Below are 16,743 nucleotides of genomic sequence, written 5' to 3' on the forward strand. Positions count from 1 at the left end.
CAGGGGCGGGCCCTCCCCTGTAGCCCAGGGTACATGGGCATCTCTCCTTACCTCTTTTTGAGGATGCCAGATTCTCCCTGGGACCGTTCGGTCCATTTTCCCGTGCCCTCCCCAGTTCTGATTTTGTTGCTCTTTGACAGAGCAATCTCTGACTCTGGGAGTTGTGGGCACGTGAGGGATTTAGGAGCCGCCACCCCCTTTCCACCCCCAAAATGTATCCTTGACTAAAAGACCAGAGGGTGCACCTGCTATACCGCGATGGCTCTACTTCCAGAGCAGGCCTTGGGAAAGTCATCTCTTTACCAAAAGGGATGGCCCTCGTGAAAAGCTGCTGGGTGCTTGGATTTTCATCCACGTATTCACAGAACCGTAAGCTTTTGATGCTGGATTCACAAAGATACACGGGGTGGGGGGAGGGCATCTCAGCTTTTCTTCTTGGAGAGAAGAGACACCGCAGACAGCAGGTTTAACACCAACGTTTATTAAAGCAGACGGGGCGGTGGCGGGGGGGGGGGGCAATAGATGACCAAGCAGCTCGGCAGCGCCCGTCCCCCCCACCGCCCCCTCGGTGAGCTTCACTCCTCAGTGCAAGACTTCCTCGAGTCGTCAGGGTGGGCAGCTTGCCCCAACTGCCCGCTCATCAGCCCCAGGGAAGCTTCCCCTTCTGCCCACCCAATCAAACCTGTAGGAAGACCATGGCGGGGGGGGGGGGGGGGGGGGGGGGCGGGGCGGGGGGGGGGACGCCCGTTATACGTTAAGCTATTGGCTTTAGTGACTGACACAGGTTAGTAAAATGAAGCAGCGTGTATATATTTGCCATCAATCCCCAAAGCAACCTCTGCTGTGCCCACAGCTCACAAGGTCTGAACCCATCCATTTCCGCAACTGAAAAACAAATGAAAGAAGGAGCCTCGTCCTGTTTCGACAGTAGCCAGGTGGGTGTTTGTGAAAATGTTTGCTGGAAAAGAAGGAGAGAATAAACTGTGTGAGGATCCTGTGGATAAAAAGAAGGAGAGGGGAGGAAGAGGAGGAGGAGGAGGGGGAAACAGCCGGCAAGCTGTCGTTTCCGAGCACTTCCCCCGTGTGTGCCAGGCCGCCACCGTTTGCCACGCGCTGACTTTTTTCTAATGCTCAGAACAACCACGTGAGGGAGGAGCCCTTATTACCCTCGTTTTGCAGATGAGGAGACAGAGGGAAATTGGACACTTTTTCCCGAGATCAGATTTCATGATCGGAGCGCTCCCTGACTCCGCATTCCAAGTTGGTGCGCCCCGCCCCTCCGGCCGCCGCTTCCTTGTTTCCCTGTAAGTGCGAGCTGCCTGCCATGAGGCCTCGCTGCAATCTGGGTTTTGCGGGAGCCGGAGGTCCACACCCGGGCGGGCTTAGCAGCAGGGCCCATCCCACCCAGGGGCAGAGGAGGGAGCTGCCGCGGGGCACGCTCGCCCACAAACCACTCTTCCCACAACAGTAACAGGTGCCTCCCTTTCTGGAGGGATGTCAGTCCAGCTCCTACCCCTCAACCAGATGTTCCCCTCACTGTTTGCTGACTGTCCCTCGGAGGGACTCCAGGGGAGTCCACAGGGAGGGTGCGGGGTGTGGTGTCGCCAGAAGACTGACATCCCAACCACTGCCCAGCACGAGTTAGGGCGTAATCCTGCCCAGTTAGCTCCTCCATCACATGAGGTTAAACCGTAAGCCCTCAAATGGCACAGAGGTGCGAAGAGGACCAAAGAGGAGAGTTTATGTGAGAGCACTCTGCAAATTACAAAGAGCGATACTCTAGAGGGAGTGTTCCTCGGTCGGCTCGCAGTAGCACCAAATCAACAACAATGAAGACAGAAGATTTCTCCCGACCACCGATGATAAACCACCCAGTTATATCCTGTCCTGCTCTGTCCGTAAAAATTACAGAGGAGCAACTACAGCCGCTAGGCTCACCCTCTGAAGGGATTCGCTACTTTATCTAATAGGATCTGGGAAGGAGGAGAGAGACCGGGAGGAAAGAAGCAAGCCGCCTCGCGAGGGAGCAGAGGTGCCCGGGGGACTGTGCAGGTGCTGACAGTCCAGTTCAGGGGCCTAAAAGAGCAAACCCAGGGCAAGGGGGAGGCGGAACGGATGGGCCGGGCAGACCCCCAGGCCGGAAGGCTAGGGGAAGGAAGGAAAGAAGTTGCTGGTCCTGGTGACGGTGGTGATGGTCGTAATGGATGTCACTGGTCAGGCCCAGGGTTGTTGACCCCACCTGCAAAGACCCGAGTCTCCACAAGCCATACTTCTCCAGATTTGCATTCCAGTGTGACCTTTCTGGACAGCAAACAGGGTCACAGCCCTCCCCTGTTTGGGATCTCTTGGTGAGTCAGTAGGCGTCAGGCTCCCTGGTGTGTGCCCAGAGCCCCTCTCCACCTGGCTGCCGCCTCTCACCCCTGCCTGGCTCCTGCCACTTCCCCAGCCCACACCCGGCTAACCAGACGGCTCTCGAAATCCTCTGAGCCATGCGTGTGCCATCCCCCGCCGTCCCCCTAAACCAGAAGGCCTGGTGGGGGGAGGAACGTACCAGAGGCTGGTCCCGAGCCCCTCACACGGGATGGACCACGTTCCTGTCACAGTGGGGCTTGCAGTGAGGGTTCAGCCAGTGTTCCAGGAACTGCTCCTCGGCCCGGTGCTCCAGGCGGAGCAGATGATGCATGTACTCCTGTCAAAACAAACCCACACGGCAGAGCGGCTTTTCAGCAACAGCTGAGCTCGTGCAGCACGGCACGGCCGTGCTCCCGAGACAGGGCGACCAGGCTAAGGGAGGCTGGGAGGCCAGACCAGCGGGGAACCCGCCATGCCTGCGCCTGTCCGCAGGGAAAAGCAGTCAGACGGGCCCAGCTGATGGGCAAAATAAAGAAATCTGACAACCTAGGGCTGAAAGGATGTGTGTCTATGGGAATTCACACACACTAATGGGGTGTAGCATGGAAATACCACTCAGAAAAACAATTAGTGGCCTGCAATCCAGAAATCCCGCTCCTCAATGATGCCCCTACGCAGTGGTCCTCAAACGCTGGCAGGCATCAGAAGCACCTGGAGGCTTTGTCAAAACTCAGACTGCTGGGTGCTACCCCCGGAGTTTCTGATTCAGCGAGTCTGGGCTTGGGCTCCAGAACTTATTACATTTTGGGCAAGTTTCCAGCCAATGCCGGTGCTGCTGGTCACTCTGAGAACAAGAGAAACGTGTGTCAGGAGTCGTGTAAGAATGTTCACAGAAGCAATAAACTTGTAGTGACAAAACACTGGCACTGTGCCAAACAGCCCTGACAGGAGGGGGGATACATAAACTGTGGTAGGGTCACCCCCATGGAATATTATACAGCAGTGAACATGAATTAACTACAGCTACATCTGACATAGTGAGTCTTAGAAATAGCGTTGAGGGGCACCTGGGGTTAAGTGTCTGACTCTTGGCTTCAGCTCAGGTTATGATCTCACAGTTTCGTGAGTTTGAGCCCCACATCAGGCTCTGCACTGAGCCTGCTTGGGATTCTCTGTCTCCTCTCTCTCTGACCCTGTCCCACTCATGCTGTCTTCTGTCTCTCTCGAAATAAATAAATAAACTTAAAAAAAAAATAGCATGTTGAGTGAAAGAACAAATCCAAGAAGAACAACATTCACAGCGTAACATCATGCTTTAAAGTCTCAAAACATGCATCGCTAAATAAAATATTATTTATGGCTGCGTGCATTTGTGATTTAAAAAGATCATCTTTTTTAAAAGGTGAGGGGAAAAATAAATACATAAAAGGCAAGGGATAACTATAAGAAAGCTGAAGTCGCTATACTATTATCAAACAAAAGAGACTTTACAACCCAAAAAGGGGTCTTCAAAATGTTAAGCATAGTTTAACCTCAAAATGTCGAACACAGAGCGACCATGTGACCTGGTGATTGCACTCCTAGGTACATGCCAACAGAAATACTAACTGTGCACACGGTGTTCAGAGCGGCATCACTCATCATAGCCACAAAGTGGAAACAGCCCAAATATCCATCAACTAATGAACAGATAAACGAAATGTGGTACCTCCATACGATGGAATATCATTTGGCCATAAAAAGGAATAAGGTACTGACACGTGCCTCGACAGGGATGAACCTTGGAAACACGATGCTAAGCGAAAGAAGCCGGTCACGAAGAACCACATACTGTGTGATCCCATTTCCATGAAATGCAGCCAGCCCTGCACGTGGACGTGTTCATAGCAGAGAGCAGCTCACCGTCTGACGTGTCCATCGCTGGAACCATCTACTCAGGAACGCAAGCCAGAATGCGGACCCTCCTCGTCTCCCTCACCCCCAAACTCATGTGACGCGGGGCATGAGGACTTCGAGTCAACTCCTGATGGTCCCAGATGCTCCCCTTTCATTGCCGCCATGTCTGTGGGTCGGGCCCTCAGTGCCACCCACCCAGGCTATGACAGCCTCCTCACCCCTCCACTCCTCACCCTGCCCCCCCCTCCCTCCACCCCACGTCTCACCTGCCCCCACCATCTCTGCTCCAGCCTGACAGTGACTGGTCCAAAATGCTGCCCAAAGGGGCCACGGCTGTCCTCAGGCCTTCACCAGCACCACCCACCGGGAAGGAGGAGCAGGTGAGCTGGGCTGCAGCTCTGAATAGCATCACTGTAGCCGGCAGGTGAGGGCAGCTCCCTGTACATACATTTTGGTATGTATCGATATCATAAAAATCCCAAATCCTGAACACCCTCCTATGGTGTCAATAAAGCTTTAAGAGATGGTCCAGTTTAGAACTTTAAGTTTTTCAGTCCATTTCCCCACGCTTCACGACAGAGAGAGGCCCTGTCTCCTGCCCGGCTCCACGGCTGTCACCACAGCCATGTTGATCTCTGCTCAAGCTCGGTCTTCATACACCTGAGGGTCACATCCAGGGTCAGGGTGGTCTCTTCCCAACACAGCTCGGTCCTCAACAGAGCCAGGTCAGGCTGTGGCCTATCCCACATTGTTTCTCGTCGTATTACCTCGTGTAATTGATACACAAAACAGAAAAATGATAAAACAGCAGGTTGCTTCTTAAGAGGGAAAGTGTTACTTCTCCTCCCTTGGTGACAAAAGTCTCTTCCTTCCCCGCATACCTCGTCTCTCCACCTCCTGGTGCAAACAGAGAAGTGGTGCTGAACACCACCCAGACTACCCAGAAAAAGTGATTTCAAAAAAAAAAAAATCTACCCATGTTGCTTCCTTGCTTAAAATACTTGAATGGCTCCCACGGGGCTCAGGAGAAAATTCTAATCACTTAATGTGGTTTGTGAGGCTCCCTGTGATCTGGCCTTGCCTATCTTCTGACCTCCCCTCACCATCAACCCCTTGCCCCCCGAGCTTTCCCTGGATGGGCCACACTGGCCCTGCTCTCTCAGCCTACGCTATTCTCTCTGCCTAGAACACCCACATGCCTTCTCTTTCTCCCATCACACTTCTACCCGACTTCGCAGGCCTCAGCTTAGATGTTACTTCCTCCAGGAAGCCTTCTCAGGTTCCCTGTGACCCCAGCGCTCCCTGGATGTCCCCCAGCACAGCCCTGGTCGCTCTGGTGGGCAGTGACCTCTGTCCCTGAGAGTAAGGACTTAATTGGCCCACATCACATTTTTTAGTGGAGGTGCCATGTGGGCGGGCTCACAGGTGGACACACGAACTTGATGTTTTCTCCTCAAAAGAGAGTAGGTGGAGATTGGGAATGACTTTTAACTTGGAGGATGTATGCCGTTGACATTGCCCTGAATGAAGCCCGGGTGCTGCAATGATGGGATGTGAACCATCACAACGTATGAAACAGATCCACATAAACAATTTATAACCCCAAAGCAGGCAAATAATCAGAGAAGTGGCATCTCACCCCGGGAGGGAGTAGTCATATTCAGTAATATCTGTACAAGATTAAACTATTTTGGTATGTATCGATATCATAAAAATCCCAAATCCTGAACACCCTCCTATGGTGTCGATAAAGCTTTAAGAGATGATCCAGTTTAGAACTTTAAGTTTTTCAGTCTCTATGAAATCCTCTACGAAGTCTGCATCCCGTATTAAACACAGCTCTAAAAATTTTTAAAAAATTTTTTTAAACATTTATTCATTTTTGAAGGAGAGAGAGGCAGAGCATGAGCAGGGGAGGGGCAGAGAGAGCGGGAGACACAGGATCCAAAGCCGGCTCCAGGCTCTGAGCTGTCAGCACAGAGCCTGACGCAGGGCTCGAACTCATGACCCATGAGATCATGACCTGAGCTGAAGTCGGACGTTTAACCGACTGAGTCAGCCAGGTGCCCCTAAAAAAAAAATAATGACTGTGCAAAGGCATGAATTATAAAGCGCCTAATTTTCCTGAATTTTCTTTCCCACAGGAACCATGCAGCTTGAATTTGTTTTATCAAAGTTCTCATCTGACTCGTCCCAGGCAGGGGGTCTGTGGGGCGGCCAGAGAGGGGGCGGATGGTGAGAGGCTCCGGCAGGACCCCACTGTGTGTACGGTGAATCCCCAGCAGCAGGACCCGTCTGTGGGTTGGGGCTGAATCCTGTGTTTGGGGCAGTTTGGGGCGTGTGCTCCAAAGATTGCCTGGAATAAATGAGGACACAGCCCAAGGTCCTTTCCAGCCCTGACATGCTGTCATTCTTTGATTTTATTATTTGCTCATGTTTTCTGTTTATTGCTTTAAGAACTAACCCTACTCAAGAATATTTTCTTTAGCTAGCTTAAAGAGAAAAAAATATATTTTATTTAGTAAACAAGTATGTGGCCAAATGCAATGCCGAGGAGACAATCATCGTATATCTTTATAATTTGCCTGTCTGGGGAGTCTTTGGGCGGAAGAAGAAGAATTGGGGGGAAAGGAAGGCAATGTGGGGTCTTGTAAATAAAGAGCAGAGTCTTCCCGGCACACAATGACCCTTACTCTACCGTTCAGTGTGAGCAGCTCACCGAAGAAAGCCCATGTTGCCGTCTCCTTGCCTGTGTGCCAGACGGTGTGGGAGAGAGGCAAAGAGGTCCAGGTGTGAGCCTGGCTGGGGGTCTGCTCAAATCCACACCCTGCCGATATCACTTGACCTCTCCGGTCAAGTGATGCGTCCATCTGCAAGACGGGGATGCTGCTAGCACTTACTTCCCTGGGTTGCCAGGATTCAATGAGATGACACAAGTTCTGTACCACATACGTAGTCTCCCTCTGCCCGTCTGAATCCATTCCTCCCCTCCTTCACCTGGGCCTGTGCAGTAAGAGGCTGGCCTAAAAGTGCAACCAGACTCCCTTGACCTGGGGCTTCCCGGTGGGTTTGACATAGAGATGCCAGCAGGGGATTAGAGGTAGGGGTGAGAGAGGCCACGGTGTGTCCTCCCATGGTGCCTCCGGAGGAGTTCCAGCGGGTCGGGTCGGCTGGCTGCATTGTCTCCTGAAGGCCACTGCTCCTAGGGGGCTGCCCTCTCCTGTTCCAGGAACCTGCCTTTCCCCATCAAGCCCAGGGGCTGTTAGCCCTGGATCCTTTATCATCATCCCTTGCTGGGTGACCTGAATGCTGCCATGCCTTTGCAAAAAGTCTCTTCATCAAGCTCTGCCTGATTCCTTGCGGATACTCTTAAATAAGAAAGATCTGAGCCTGACTTGAGGTTGTGGGGGGAGCCTCTCTCCCAGGAACTGGTCCACAGGAGCCTGTCAATAAGTGCCGGTTGAGTGAAAGACGAAAGTAGCTCTGGTCTGTGCTCCCCTCGGGGGTCCACGAGGTCAGAACTCTCTTTAGAATAATCCCAAGACATTACTGGCCTTTTCATTGTGTGCACTGGCGGGTAAAACAGGTGCCTTAACCAGAGTCAGGGCAGTGACAACCACTATCACTGTCCTCGTATCTTTCACCATCACACACTCACAGTTAAAATCCATGAATAAATACAGAACGTTCTTCAAATGCCAGTTTCCCTGAAGAACACCTCCCACCCCGTGAAGCGGAAGAAAGTGACCCAACGGGAAGCATGAAGACAGCACTTCTATCGCATGACCAAGTACGACAGTCTCCTCAAAGAATAGCCCTTATGAGGGGCGCCTGGGTGGCCTAGTCGGTTGAGCATCAGACTTCAGCTCAGGTCACGATCTCACGGTTCGGGAGTTCAAGCCCTGTATCGGGCTCGCTGCTGTCGGCACGGAACCTGCTTTGGATCCTCTGTCCCCCTCGCTCTCTGCCCCTCCTCCACTCGTGCTCACTCTCTCAAAAATAAACATAAAAATAAATAAATAAAAAGAAGAACCCTTGAGTGATTGCTGATGTCAAGGACAGAACTCGCTGTGTTTGGCAGGCGTCTCCTTGAAAATGAACGAAGTGAGCCTGTCACTTCAAGGAAAACAACTGCCAGTATTAGTTACTAAAGCGATAAACTTCAAGCTTTCGAGGAGAAATGAGAATTTTGAAAAACCTGACAGCTTCCATACTTACCGACTTTTCTGATGAGATCGCTCAGGGACCGCTGGTATAGAGCATTTGTACACTTCTTACCATTATATGCTCATTTGCCTCCTTGCCCACTTAATCCCTGTCCTAATCAGCCAAACCTCCAACTGGCTTTTTGATGGCAGGGACCAAGGGCTACCTAGTACATGGCTCGGCGCTTGGCACATAGTAGGACCTCAATAAAAAACCACTGGAGAAACGTACAAACAAATAAATGAAATGACTGCTCTTTTTCCGTAACCTTTCGAAATCCTCCTTGGAAGTTTCCTAGACATCTGTGTTGATCCACTCATTATAAAGGCCCGGGCCAAACGTACATAAAAAGCATCAGAGGGTAATCTATATTTCACACTCCTAAATAGCAGCTGAAATCATCGTTGAAGAAAAACAACCAAAACAGACACACACATAGAGAGAGAAAGAAATGAGCGCTGGTTTCCATGACATTTCCCTATTTATTTAAAATGTTAGGAAAATGGATATGCCACAAAGGCCGAAAAGCAATCATTAGTCAAAGATGAAAAGCCAAGCTGCAAATCTGCTGAAAACCACAAATTCAACAATTGCATTGGCAGAGTTGGTAATGACCCGGCATTAATGATAAACTCAAATGTTCCTGGATCGAGAAAGAAGGGATAGATGGAAAATAAGTTTTAATTTTTTTAGATTCCTTTCTTTTAAGGGGAAAAAAAAATTAAAAGCAACAGAGAAACTAATATCTGCATTCCACGTCCAATGCCAACTGTTATGATTTAAGCAAATAATTTCTCAGTAATTAGAGCAGAAATTGGAAGTGATCCTTTATTATGGCACTGGAGGTGTGATAATGAAATTAAATACCCACTGGGCCCTGATCTAAGCTGAGAAACATAAAGTGGACAGTTAATCTATCAAGGCAGGAACTTGTTCCAAGAAGGAAAAATCCTTCCTCTGACATTTGCATGAAATTAAGAGCCCATCAACATTGGATGAATTATCTTGCTCACAAGTAGGAGCAAGGTAAGCACATAGGCAGAAAGGTAGCCCAGAACTTAACTACCTGGGGACACCAGAAGGTTTAGGCCTAACACAAGGCAGATTGGTGACGTGTGCAATTTACATCACAGTCACTTCAACCTGGCCTTTGAGATCATGGGGGACAAAAGAGTAGTACTTACTACATATATTTATCAAGGGGCTAAACACGAAAGCATATTTTTAAAAGACTTACTTACAATAAAGCTAATATGATTTATACTTGACCAACAAGAACATTCCTTAAAGCAACACAGGCCAAAATGGAAAGCATATTCCCAGGGCACATGAGCACTTACCAATGCACTCACAAAAGACATCATTTTAGCTCAGATGTCATCTTTCTAAAGAATTTCCATGACTTACCCCAGCAGTTGGCAGATAATTTCTTCCCTAAATTTTGGGATGATTAGGAGAAATTTAATGAATTTAAGTGAGGCCATAGAAAAGATTTCTTTGAAATAACCTCCTGGTTATAGGGTAGAGTTATGGCCTACCTACAAAATTTCTCCCTGAAGAGAAAGAAGGAAGGAAGGAAGGGAAGGAGGGAGGGAGGGAGAGAAGGGAGGGATGGGGGTAGGAAAGGAAGGAAGGAAGGAAGGAAGGAAGGAAGGAAGGAAGGAAGAGAAAAGGAGGGAGGGAGGGAGGGAGGAAGGAAGGAAGGGAGGAAGGGAGGAAGGAAGGAAGGAAGGAAGGAAGGAAGGAAGGAAGGAAGGAAGGAAAAGAAAGAAAGAAGGAAAGAAAGAAAGAAACAGGAATGGGAATAAGTATAATAAGCATCTAGCAAATGTCAAATACTGTCCTTGGTGCTGGGGACCCAGATGTGCAACAAAGAGTCCATCTGCTCAAGCAGTATAGAACAGTCTAGTAGGAGATACAGATTAAAAAAATAAAAGTCAAAAGTAGCTAACTTGTGCTGTGAGTTTTATGCAAAGGGATGCTCTCATTCATGGTAGGAGGGTAGGGACATCAGGGAGGCATCCCCAAAAAGGCATCATTTAAGGTGAGTCTCTTACAAATGAGAAAGAAAGAAAGAAAGAAAGAAAGAAAGAAAGAAAGAAAGAAAGAAAGAAAGAAAGGAAGAAAGAGAAAGAAAGAAAGAAAGAAAGAAAGAAAGAAAGAAAGAAAGAGAAAGAGAAAGAAAGAAAGAAAGAAAGAAAGAAAGAAAGAAAGAAAGAAAAAGAAAGAAAGGCCTTTTGGAAAGCAATTCGATAATATACACTAAAAGCTTTAAAAATATTCATATCCTGGGGTACCTGGGTGGCTCAGTTAGTTGAGCATCCGACTTTGGCTCAGGTCATGATCTCGCAGTCCATGAGTTCGAGCCCCGTGTCAGGCTCTGTGCTGACAGCACGAGCCTGGAGCCTGCTTCAGATTCTGTGTCTCCCTATCTGCCACCCCTCCCCCGCTCGTGCTTTGTCTCTCTCTCTCTCTCTCTCAAAAATAAATAAACATTAAAAAAAACTCATATCCTTGGATTTGGTAATTTACTCTCTGAGAATCTCTCCTTAGTAAATAGTCCAAAATATTAAAAGCACTTTGAAGTATCCAAAGTCTATAAAGAATTTATCAAACTCAATACCCAAAAAACAAATAATCCAGTGAGTAGGCAACAGACATGAATAGACACTTCTCCAAGGAAGACATCCAGATGGCCAACTGACACATGAAAAAATGCTCCATATCACTCATCATCAGGGGAATACAAATCAAAACCACAATGAGATACCACCTCACACCTGTCAGAATGGCTAACATGAACAACTCAGGCAACAACAGATGTTGGTGAGGATGCGGAGAAAGAGGATCTCTTTTGCATTGTTGGTGGGAATGCAAGCTGGTGCAGCCACTCTGGAAAACAGTATGGAGGTTCCTCAAAAAACTACAAATAGAACTACCCTATGACCCAGCAATTGCACTACTAGGCATCTATCCAAGGGATACAGATGTGCTGTTTCGAAGGGACACATGCACCCCCATGTTTATAGCAGCACTATTGACAATAGCCAAAGTATGGAAAGAGCCCAAATGTCCATCGACGGATGAATGGATAAAGAAGATGTGGTATATATACACAATGGAGTATTACCCGGCAATCAAAAAGAATGAAATCTTGCCATTTGCAACTACGTGGATGGAACTAGAGGGTATTATGCTAAGCGAAATTAGAGAAAGACAAATATCATATAACTTCACTCATAGGAGGACTTGAAGATACAAAACATGAACGTAAGGGAAGGGAAGCAAAAATAATATAAAAACAGGGAGGGGGCCAAAACATCAGAGACTGTTAAATATGGAGAACAAACAGGGTTACTGGAGGGGTTCTGGGAGGGGGGATGGGCTAAATGGGTAAGGAGCACTAAGGAATCTACTCCTGAAATCATTGTTGCACTATACACTAACTAACTTGCACTATTATGCTAGCTAATTAAAACATAAATAAGTTATTAAGAATAAATAAATAAATAACAAAATAAAACAAAAAATAAAAGCACTTTAATAACAAAAATGTTCAGAGTGTTGTTAGTAACAAAAACAGTGGAAATGATACAACTATCTAACAAAGAGAGTAATTCGGTATCATTATTGTTATAAAGAGTTTATAACAATATGGGAAATGCATATGTTATCATATTAAAAGAAAAACCAGGATACAAAACTATAGATCAAATATGAGCACACTTATTTTAAAATATACACATGGAGACTAGAAAGCAAAACATCAAAAAATGGCAATGCTGTCTTTGGGGAGAGGAAACCTGATTTTCTTCTTTGGACTCTTTCTTGGTTTCCAATGTTTCTATAATAAATATGAATGTCTTAAATTTTTATCTGTAATTACACAAGTATTACACGAACGCATTGTTGTTTAAAATTCAAACATCAACTATAAAGTTCCCTGGAGCACCACCGCCCCTCTCCTGTGTTGTTTTTGTAAGACTTATACATATGTTTATTGAAAATCGAAAACTGTGAGGCTCCTGGATGGCTCAGTTGGTTGAGCGTCCAACTCTTGGTTTCAGCTCAGGTCATGGTCTCACAGTTGTGGGACTAAGAGCCCATCAGGGAGCCTGCTTGGGATTCTCTCTCTCTCTCTCTCTCTCTCTCTCTCTCTCTCTGCCCCTCCCCTGCTCATGCTCTCTCTGTCTCTGTCCCTCTCTCTCTCTCCTTCTCTCAAAATAAATATATAAACAGGGGCACTTGGGTGCCTCAGTCAGTTAAGCATCCCACTTCAGCTCAAGTCATGATCTCGCGGTTTGTGGGTTCAATCCCCACATCAGGCTCTGTGTGGACAGCTCAGAGCCTGGAGCTTGCTTGGGATTCTGTGTCTCCCTCTCTCTGCCCCTCCCCCACTCATGCTCTGTCTCTCTTCATCTCTCAAAAATAAATACACATTAAAGAAATTTTTAATAAAATAAATAAACATTTAAGAAAATAGAAAACTGAGTGTACTGGACTGAGTGGTGTCCCCCCCCCCCCCAAATTTTATGTTCATCTGGAACCTGCACATGTGACCTTCTTTGGAAATAGGGTCTTTGCAGATGTAACCATGCAAAGATGAGATCATACTGGATTAAGGTGGGTCCTAAGTCCAATGACTGGTGTACTTATGAGATTAGTGCAATTTGAACACAGGGACACACAGGACACAAGGCCATGTGATCATGGACGCAGAGACAGGTCAAAAAACACCAAAGACTGAAGCAACCATCAGAAGCAGGGACAGAAGCACAGAACGGATTCTCCCTCAGAGCCCCCTAGAAGGAACCAACCATCCCAACATTTTACTTCGAACTTCCAGTCTCTAGATCAGTGAGAGGATCGATGTCTGCTGTGAGAAGCCACCCCATTTGTGGTACTTTGTTATGGCAGCCATAGGAAATGGAGACACTGAGGAATACCAAAAGGTATAAAAGGTGAAAGTAAAAATTTGTCCCAAATCTTATCACTGAGAAAATACTGCCATTATTTGGGAACATGTCTCCACACATAAGTACAGATAGAAGAGTAGATAAGTGAGGTTTCTTTTAAAACTTTCTTTCTTTCCAGGGGCACCTGGGTGGCTCAGTCGGTTAGGTGTCCGACTTCAGCTCAAGTCATGGTCTCACAGTTTGTGAGTTCAAGCCCCACATGGAGCTCTGTGCTGATAGCATGCAGCCTGGAGCCTGCTTCGGATTCTGTGTCTCCCTCTCTCTCTGCCCCTCCCCACTCACTCTCTCTGTCTCTCTCTCTTTCTCAAAAATAAACAAATAAACATTAAAAATTTCTTTCCATTTTGAAAGTGTAGGGACCCAAGGATCCTTACGCATACCGCTAGTGGGAATTGGTACAGTTGATTAGGCAATTTGGCCGTATTTAATTCAGTTAAAAGTGCATAAACCTTCCGACTCAGCAATTCCATTTCTTATCATTGAATTCAGCAAAACACACGCATATAAGGATTTTCATCACATACTGGAAATAACTAATAATGTCCATTGTCCTGGGAATGGCTAAACAAGTAAGCTGAAATATGTCCATATTTCAGCAGTCCATTCAGGCTGCTCTAACGAAACACTACAGACCGGGTAGCTTATAAAGCACAGAAATTTGCCTCTCACAGTTTGGAGGCTCAAAGTCCAAGGTTAAGGCACGAGCAGGGCCGGGGGTGGGGGGCCTTTGGGGTCACACATTTCTCCCTGTATCTTCACTTGGCAGAGAGGGCTAGGGAGCTCTCTGGAGCCGAATCCCATCACACTGGGGGTTAGGACATCGACACATGAATTGGGGAGTAGAGGGAGACACCACAGCATAATACATTTATACTGTGCTTCAGGTAAAAATGAGCAAGAACAAAATGTATCGTTGAGTGAAAAAAAAAAAAAAGCAAGTTGCAGAATCAACCAAGCCCTGCTTCCCACACAGTGTTACTTCAGCAGTGAGGGGACAGGTGAGCCTGATATATTTAGGGCACAGTGAGGAGGCCAGCGTGCAGAGGGGAATGGAGGTGGGGACAGGGGAGGGGGCTGACAGACTAGGGTCTTGGAGGCCACTGTAGGACTGTGGATTTTCCTGAGCACAAGGCAGGGAGTCATTGGAAAGTTTTGAGCAGGGGAGGGACAAGAACTGGTTTCTTTTTTTTTTTTTTTTTTTTTTTTTGAGAGAGAGAGAGCACAAGTGAGCAAGGGGCAGAGAGAGAGGGAGAGAGAGAAGTGGGGCTCACCTGAGGCGGGACTCAAACTCACGAACCATGAGATCATGACCTGCTTAACTGACTGAGCCCCACAGGCACCCCGGTTTTTTTGTTGTTGTTGTTGTTGTTTTTTTAATTTTTTTTAAGTTTATTTATTTTTGAGACAGAGAGAGACAGAGCATGAACGAGGGAGGGGCAGAGAGAGAGGGAGACACAGAATCAGAAGCAGGCTCCAGGCTCTGGGCCATCAGCCCAGAGCCCGACGCGGGGCTCGAACTCACGGACTGCGAGATCGTGACCTGAGCCGAAGTCGGACGCTTAACCAACTGAGCCACCCAGGTGCCCCACACCCCGGTTTTAACATCGGACTCTTGCTGCCCTGTTGAGAACAGACGCAGAGGGGTGCAGAGAGGAAGCAGGGAGGCGGGTTAGAGAGGATTGCCCAGTCTCCTCTCGGGGCTCCACTGGCAGCCATGGAGGGGAAGGAGTGGCCAGAGTCTGGATGTGGGGCCCACACAACTAGGAGGTGGCACCATTTGCCCGTGTGACGGTGCAGTCAGGAATCCCACCTAAGACTGCTGGGTCTGAGCTGCCTGTGAAATGTTGCCAGTCACGTGGACAGTCACGGAAATGAGTCTGGAGCTCCTCCGGGTGAGGCCATGTGCAGCCATCACCATAGATGTGATATTTAAACTCACTGGACTGGGACACCTGCTGGCTCAGTCAGTTAAGTGTCCGACTTCGGCTCAGGTCATGATCTCGCAGTTTGTGAGCTCAAGCCCCATATCGGGCTCTGTACTGACAGCTCAGAGCCCGGAGCCTGCTTCGGATTCTGTGTCTCCCTCTCTCTCTGCCCCTCCCCCGCTCACGCTCTGTCATTCTCTCTCAAAAATAAACATTTTTTAAAAAGTTTATTTGACAATAAATTATATTAAAAGTAAACAAACAAACCAGGAAAAAATAAAGGCCATTAAAAAAAAAGAAGTTTAAACTCACAGGACTGGACGAAGCAGGAAGGCAGGCCCTGGGACACTCTGGCATTTAAAGGACTAAGGATTCACCAAATCACATTGAGTCACAGAAACCAAAAAGGGGGACGAGAGGCTGAGGGCAAGGGTCCTGGAAGACTGGAACCCCAATGAGCAGGGTGCCCGGAAGGAAGGGAGAGAGATCAGCTGTGTCACGTGAAACAAACGTGGGCGGGCTCCTGGTCCCCAGGACACCAGGAACAGAGGCCAAGAGCCTCCCTTGCAGTTAGCCCTCCAGGACCGGAAGTCAGTCCTCTCAAGCCAAAGCAGGCAGGGGACCCCCAGGGCTGGCGGAAGGAGATGCAGACTGGTGGTGCGAGGGGGCGCCTGAGGCCGGCGGCGGCCAGGGCTGGGGACCACCTTCTGAGTAGCAAGGGCACAGACCCAAACCCTGAAAATTAATGTAAGCACAAGCGTGACTGAGAAATAGTCAAGGAGAGCTCAGAATATTGTTGCCACTATCTTCCCTTTAGACATAAACCCGGACCTTCTTTCCCAGCATCAAGTTCTGCCCAGGCAGATTTTTTTTTCCTCCATCAAGGTCCTGAGGCTTCATTATACCAGGGCTTTTCTGACAGGATGTCTTGACCAACAGAAGTAGTTAGTCCTAAGGCAGACTCCAAAGTGATTCGGCGGAAACCCAATCCAGACGGGCTGTCCCCAAGCTTCTGGAAGTGCCCATCTTATTCCCGTGAGGTCTAGAATCCACTCCCCCAAATCCCTGAAGATTCGGGGGCCGTGTTTCTCCCGAGTCAGTCTCATGGCCTGTTTCGCCACCACGGCAGCTTCTAGATTCGAGCGATTACCACCCTCCTTTGTCAACCACACAACACATCACCCACCTGCCTGCCATTCCCCACGAAGAACCACTAACACAACGTCACTGGGTTAGCAGACTTGCTCCTAAGGTCTGGGCAACGACGGCGCAGAGAGCAGAAAACAATGGCAAATTGTTTTACGCCAGGCGCTGCTGTAAAATAAAAGTATCTGCTATTTGCTACCACAAGGAATTTCTCAGTGGTGTGCCCTCCAGAGGCCCCACCT

General features: G+C 48.2%; 1 protein-coding gene across 4 annotated transcripts in view; it reads right to left on the minus strand.

Moving 5' to 3' along the window:
• Nucleotides 1-789: 789 nt before the first annotated feature.
• CUNH17orf67 (chromosome unknown C17orf67 homolog) overlaps nucleotides 790-16,743 on the minus strand; it is a 34,131-nt gene continuing 18,177 nt past the window's right edge. For 2 of the 4 annotated variants that reach the window (XR_008418581.1, XM_053892321.1), the window contains exons 4-5: nucleotides 2,552-2,689; nucleotides 790-958 (exon numbers count right to left, since the gene is read on the minus strand). Coding sequence is in view for 3 of the 4 variants with exons in the window: in XM_053892321.1 (XP_053748296.1) it covers nucleotides 2,573-2,689 (117 nt within the window). In the remaining variant the exon portion in view is untranslated. The remainder of the gene's footprint in view (nucleotides 959-2,551; nucleotides 2,690-16,743) is intronic. The other 2 variants (XM_019415685.2, XM_053892322.1) reach the window with 1 other exon arrangement.

This window comes from Panthera pardus, unplaced genomic scaffold (assembly GCF_024362965.1).
Source record: "Panthera pardus isolate Hobbes unplaced genomic scaffold, ASM2436296v1 HiC_scaffold_3, whole genome shotgun sequence".
NCBI classification, from domain to species: Eukaryota; Metazoa; Chordata; class Mammalia; order Carnivora; family Felidae; genus Panthera; species Panthera pardus.